The sequence below is a fragment of the Sceloporus undulatus genome, chromosome 7, assembly GCF_019175285.1.
Source record: "Sceloporus undulatus isolate JIND9_A2432 ecotype Alabama chromosome 7, SceUnd_v1.1, whole genome shotgun sequence".
NCBI classification, from domain to species: Eukaryota; Metazoa; Chordata; class Lepidosauria; order Squamata; family Phrynosomatidae; genus Sceloporus; species Sceloporus undulatus.
Genome location: NC_056528.1, coordinates 7462495 through 7469333, shown reverse-complemented (window position 1 = coordinate 7469333; position 6839 = coordinate 7462495). Strand labels below are relative to the sequence as shown.

Sequence of the window (6839 nt, the reverse complement as noted above, 5' to 3'; positions counted from 1 at the left end):
GCCATGAAACCCTTTGACTTCACACTCCACAAAACTGTGCATCCAACTTTGGTTTCAAAGCCTCCAAAGATGGAGAGCTCACCATTTTGAAGTCTATTCTACTGTTGGATAGATCTTACAGTAAAGAAGGATTTCTTTAATTGGAAATAATTGATGCATAAAGATATTATCATTTTTGTGTGAACTGGTGCACATTTAGAGATTGCATCAAAACAGGGAAGATCTCAATAACTTGGCATTTATGGAAAAAGAACAACTCCCCAGTAAAGTCACAGACAGACATTGATGCAACGGATAGCTTTTATGATACTTGGCTGACATTTATTGACGACGCAAGGAGACGTTCTGGTTTGCTTATGAAATTGCATGTTCTCTGACCCAGTCTAATATGGATTTCTCTTTCGTATTTGTCGTATTTGGGTCCCCATTAGCTGCGGTTGCTATTATGTCTTATCTATCGGTGCGTCCTGCTGTCTATTTGCAACGCAGGGATTTTACAAAAGGTTTGCTCCAAAGTCTCACAATGTGAAGAAGCATTGATAAATGCAAACAAAGCAAAGCAAAACAAAACCCTCTTGTGGTCTCGCTTTGCAAGGGAGAGGAATTTTTGGAGCAAATTGTTTTCACATTGAGGGACAAAATACGGGAAGATCGACCATGAGCTTCCTAGGAATGTTTGGCTCTCTGCGATTGATAGTCGGACGGGCAAATTATTTCAACATAATCCAGGACTGGGAATGCAAAAATGCCTTAGTGGAGAATCAGACCAGGATTCCAGACAGGCTTCGCAGGGAGGGGATATTTGAGTTTCTTTCCATTGTGATCCTTCTCCTTCCAACCCCATATCACTCCACCCATGGAGGAGAAATAACCTTCCAGTGGGCCATGTAGGAATCCGTGACTCCGGCCAGGCCCTGGGGAGCGTGCGTTGTATGGACTTCATCTTCTTTGGGACCCGGACCAGAATATGATAATAAAATAGGAGTGAGAAAAGTGTCGAGCTGCTAATCGGAACAAGATTTCCAGGAAACCTCGCCAGATAATTCAAACCAGCAAGGAGTCCGAGTACCATCTCCTCGCAGAGTCATAGAATCATAGAATCATAGCGTTGGAAGAGACCTCAAGGGCCATCCAGTCCAACCCCTCGCCATGCAGGAACTCTCAGTCAAAGCATCCCCATTGACAGATGGCCATCCAGCCTCTGTTTAAAGACCTCCAAGGAAGGAGACTCCATCATTCTTCCAGGGAGCATCTTCCACTATCAAAACATCTCTTACTGTCAGGAGGTTCCTCCTAATGTTGATCTGGAATCGCTGTTCCTGGAGCTTGCATCCATTGCTCCATTGGGTCCTATTCTCTGGAGCAGCAGAAAACAAGCTTGCTCCATCCTCAATGTGACACCCCTTCAAATATTTAAACAGGGCTATCATATCACCTCTTAACCACCTCTTCTCAAGGTTAAACATACCCAGCTCCCTAAGTCTCTTCTCATAAGGCATAGTCTCTAGACTACCATTTTGGTCTTCCTCCTTTGGACACACTCCAGCTTCTCAACAAAGCTGACTTAATAGCAAAGAGTGGTTCCCTGCAGATTGAATGTTGGGACCTCATCTTCTCCATTTTTAGTTGTCCTTTTCCTCCAGGTGAGGCCCAACATCAATCCCTGACATGTTGGGAAAGATGCCAGGATGCCAAGAAAGATCCAACGGCACCAACGTCATTGGCCAATTCCCAGGTCAACCAAGAAACCCTTGGACAAGTCACACTCTCTCTGCCTCAGAGGAAGGCAATGTCAAACCTCCTCTGAACAAATCTGGCCAAGGAGAGATAGGGTGACCATAAGTCACAAATGTCTTGAAGGTACACAACAACAACAACAACTATATGTGGTTGAACAAATTATGGGTGATGTTCCAAAACATGGATCCATTAGAGAGACGTTTCTCTTCCTTTCTCAGAACACTTGAATCTGGAGATCATCTGGGGAAGATGGTGGGAAATGGACAAAAGGAAGCATTTCTTTTCATGGTAAATCAAAGAATCTGCAAAGCAAAGACCAGATGGGTTACACTTTCTATGAGAACTTACAAATGTGAAACTCCTCAAGATTACTCACAAATGGGAATGGTACAAAATGTTGGGCATCCCTTTCCCTGCTTTCCCCACCCCAGTTGATCCTCTTTCCTCCAAATCAACAAGTTCCCTTCTTCATTCCTCAAATATTAATGTTCCTCTTGAAGAGGAGAGAAAAACCCTCCTCCAGCCAAGGCAAAGCAGCTCTCAGAGCTGCTATTATTTATGCCCTGAACATGGTTCTCTCATCCCACACGACGGGGGCGCATCAACAACAGACGTTTCCATGCAATCAGCCACAAAACATTGTGTGATTTGTCGGTGCAATCTCTGTGTGCCACACCATGGAATACCACACGCACTTCACTTTCTGCGGCCTGGTGTTCCTCTCCCTGAAGAATCTCTTGGTTCTCATCTTTCACTCGGTTTCCAATGTTTGGACTGTGAATGTTGTTGTTTATGCAGTCATAATGGTGCCACACACATGCAAAAGAGATGTCTCAACAGGCCTGGAGGAAACCCAGTTTTGCAGACTGCAACAAATCCTTAGGAAAAAATAAACCCTATGAGAAGGGATGTTTCCAAACATCCTGGTGAGAACCAGTAATCGGGGAGAACTGTCATTCCCAGTATCCCCCAGCCAGCATAGCCACTAGTCATGATGGCTAGGGGATTCTGAACATTGTAATCCAAGGACGTAACATTTCCATGCTCTCATAAGAGCTGAGAACATACACTACTCAGTTTCCCCCCAGATTTTTGTAGAGGCCACTTCATATCATGCAGTAGTTCCCACTGAGGCTGCATCTACACTGCTGAATTAATGCAGTTTGATGCTGCTTGAACTGCCATGGCTCAGTGCTATGGAATCCTGGGATTTGTACTTTGGCGAGAGATTTAGCCTTCTCTCTCATAAAGCTCTGGTGCCAAAACAAAGTACGGATCCCAATATTCTGTAGGATGGAGCCATGGCAGTGAAAATGGTGTCAAACTGCATTAATTCTGCAGGCTAACTTTACAACCATGCAATCCAACATGAAAGGCATAGTCAAGGATATTAGATATTTCATGTTCCAGATCTGCACTCCGTTCATTTCAGTCCTGTCCTTGAAGAGAATTTTGCTTTGTCTATGGGGTACTGGAGATAATAGCCCGTTCCGTAACCCATGGAGGTTACAATTGCACTCCATGAAATAAAACAGCGAAACAATGGTCTAAACAGAAGCATCCCTCTTTGACCCAGGGAACAGGGTTTGTGCGGAGACCTTCACTGCATGGACTATGAGCATAACATCCACGATCTGCTCTGCCTTATCAGGAAGAGATAGGATCAACTCCTGCAATCAATCGTTCATGAAGAATGACGATGAGCATTGGTCCATCCCTCAACAAATATGATGGAGTTTTAGTAGATTTAATGGATTTGATTTCATTCCCCAGGAACAAGAAACCACTACTGGGAATGGAGTCCTCTAGCATCCCCCAGATGGTCACACTTCCTTCGCCACTACACATTTGTTGGGTGGTTTCCCAAGTTTTGTACATGGTCTACATTCTAAAATGGCTGCTGAGAATGTGTCTGGAATGGAATTCGGCCCTAAGGCTGAAGGAAGTTCCTCAGCGCAGGAGGAACCATATAGCTGAAAAAGGTCTTGGTCATCTCCTCGTCCAACTCCTAGTCCATCATTCTGGTCAATGTAAAATTCTAGGGGGTCCTTCAGTAGGTATGGAGGTGCTCCGCCCAACAGCTGTGCTGGTTTGCCAACTGGGGCAACTGTTTTCAGCACTGGGTGGCCTAAGGCAGAAGATGATCTGTGATCCACTAGCCGATTCTGGGTGTTTGGAGCAGACCTGAATTGGATTCTGCGAAGAGCTCAACAAGAGAACTCTCACTGGCCTGTTACAGACAGTCAAAATAAGCTGCTTCGAGTCACAGTGAGTATGTGTTTCAATGATGCATGCGTCCTAAGAGTCAGAGTCGCGCCAAAGCCATGCTCAAGCTCCAGCCCTAAGGACTGCAGTGTGGCTTTCTTCTGGACTCTTAGTACGCATGCATCATTGAAACACCATACCTCCACTGTGACTCGAAGCAGCTTTATTTTGGCTGTCTGTAACAGGCCACTGTGTCTGTCTCTCAATCTGGTCTCTCTCTCAATCACCAAAAAAACTGCTGAAATGAAAGTTATGAAACTTTAGGTGCTGGGGGAACTAGTTGGTGGAAATCATGGTTCTTGTAAAAATATCAAGTGGATCTTCAAAGCTTAAAGCCTTTCTTGAGATTATCTAAAGCACTTTTCAGCTTTGGGTTCTCCTTTGATATTGGACCTCAGGTCCTAGAATCCATGATCACTGGCCATACTGGATGGATGCATGAAGTTCAAAAACACCTGAAGGACCTAAATTTGAGGATACTGTCGTAATGGATAGTGACTGGTTCAAATGGGCCTGTCCCACCATATGAAGGTTTCAATCATGTCATGGAGGATATGTCCCACTCAGTTTGTTTTCACTGCTAAGGATTGTGAAAAGGTCACAATGATTCTAAGCATGGTTCTTATCATGATTCTATGATTCTAAGCAAATTCAGACCATCTCTCTGCTGATCCAGATGGATCCAGTCCATCACCACCAACCCCAAAGAGCTAGCACTCATGTTCCAGGAATCTGCTTTTGTTTACACCAGAGAAGATAAGTTTGAGAGGCAACATCAGTAACAACCATCTTTAAATATCTGAAGGTACGTCATGCAGATGATGGAGGGAACTTGTTTCCTTCTGCCCCAGAGGCTGAGACACAGACCAAGGAGATGACAAGAAAAGTGATTTTACTTAAACATCAGGAAGAACTTAACTGTTGTAAGACCTGTTCAAGAACTGCCTTGTAATGTGGTGGACTCTTCTTCATTGGTGGTCTTCAAGCAACGGTTGGATGGCCATCCTCAGGAGTGATTTAGCTTTGGATTCTTGCATTGCAGGCAGGGACGTAGCTAGGATTTTAGGAAGGGGGGGGTTTCCAACTAAGTGCCACCATTATAATGGGGCTTGGGTGCAGTGGCACAGCACACACCATTCATTTTTCTAATGGGGGGGGTCCGGACCCCAAGAACCCCCCCCTTGGCTACATCCCTGCTGCAGGGGGTTGGACTCCTAGATGAGCCTTGCATTCTCTTGGAACTCTATGATTCCATGTTCAAGCAGGCCCTTGGCTGAAGGGTCCTTTGTCCCTTGCTGGCATGAAATCATAGTATCAGAGAATTGTAGAGTTGGGGAGACCACAAGGGCCATCCAGTCCAACCCCCTGCCATGCAGGAACTCTCAATGATGGTCCAAATGCTTTGGACAAAAGCATGCTAGCTTCATTCTGGCCTTCCCCCTGCCTTCCCATGCTGGGACTGAAAGATATTGGCCTTGCCTTCCTGTCCTCCACCCTGAGTCAGCTAGAGAGCAGCAAATGCACACTTGGCACATGGGTCGGATGAGAAGTGCGGGCGCGACAGATGGAGACGTCTATGAGATCACCAAGGGCCCGAGCCCAAGGAAAAGTCCTGGCTCTTCCCATCCTCCTGTTATCTAGCACTTAGCCTGGGATGACTCAGTGGCGGGGCTAGTGCAGCGTCTCCCCACCCCTCTGCAACCCCCGCCTGGGCCTTGGGAGACGTTCCAGAGCGCTGTGAGCATGGAAATATTTCCTGATCATCTGCCCAAGAACTTGAGTGGTCTCGGAGAGCCCAACGCTGCTTCTGATTTCCCCAGAGGCACCCTGCCATGTCTCTCTACCCCCTGCATTCTTGCAGACAGATGTCAATGCTTCTTCCTTTCTCAGGCATCCACAGTGATGATTCTGCAATTGCAGATGTTGGCGGGGGTGAGGACACAATTCCTGACAATGTTTGGTTTTGCATTTGGGTTTCCTGAAGATGACTCCGGTGGCAACCAGTGGAAGACCAACAGCGGTGGGAGGCGGGGAGAGCTGTACTAGGAGAAATAGAAACAGTTGATGAAGAGAAGACTTCCCATACTTGGTCAAGCCACATCTATGTAGCTTCTCAGCATCTCTTCTCAAAGTTGCCAAGCCAGGACATGATGAGAGATAGCCATAGCATTGTAGGACTGAAGAGTTGGAAGGGACCTCAAGGTTCAAAGTCTAACTCCATGTGAGCAGAAGAAAGCCACAGTTATGATAGGAATCCAAACTTTGTTTAAAATGCTCTAATGAAGGCAAATCCCCACAACTTCCATTCCTCTGTCGATCAGCTTTTGCCAGAAGAGCATTCCTCCTGATGCTGAATCAGAACCTCCTTTCTAGCAGTTTGCATCCATTAGTTCAGGTAATGTTATCTAGAACTGTGGTTCACAAGTCTTCCAGATGTTTTGGACTTCAGCTCCCAGAATTCCTAACTGTTGACCAATCTGGCTGGGGCCTCTGGGAGTTGAAGTCCAAAACACCTGGAGGACCAAAGTTTGGAAACCACAGATCTAGATCAATGGTTCTTAGGCTATCTGATGCAAGGGACCAGCTTTTCCCACTCCAAATGTACCACTAGAGCCGGGTACCATATTTGTACCCTACAACTCTTTCTTTCTCCCTGGAAACCCACCACCGAGAGGCAGCTTTTGGCTTGTGGTCCGGTACAGGTCCGAAGTCCATGGCTTTGAGTGGGACAAAACAAGCTTACATTACCTTCCACACAACATCTCTTCCAACAATATGATTACAGTATCATATCCCTTATCAATCTTCTCTTTTCTGTGCTGAACATGCCCAGA

General features: G+C 45.9%; 1 protein-coding gene across 1 annotated transcript in view; it reads left to right on the top strand.

Moving 5' to 3' along the window:
- The window catches only part of LOC121936405 (actin-1-like), a 20176-nt gene extending 15389 nt beyond the window's left edge, over window positions 1–4787 (top strand). The window contains exon 2 of the mRNA XM_042478625.1: window positions 4682–4787. Coding sequence (XP_042334559.1) covers window positions 4682–4787 — 106 coding nt within the window. The remainder of the gene's footprint in view (window positions 1–4681) is intronic.
- The last annotated feature ends 2052 nt before the right edge of the window (window positions 4788–6839 follow it).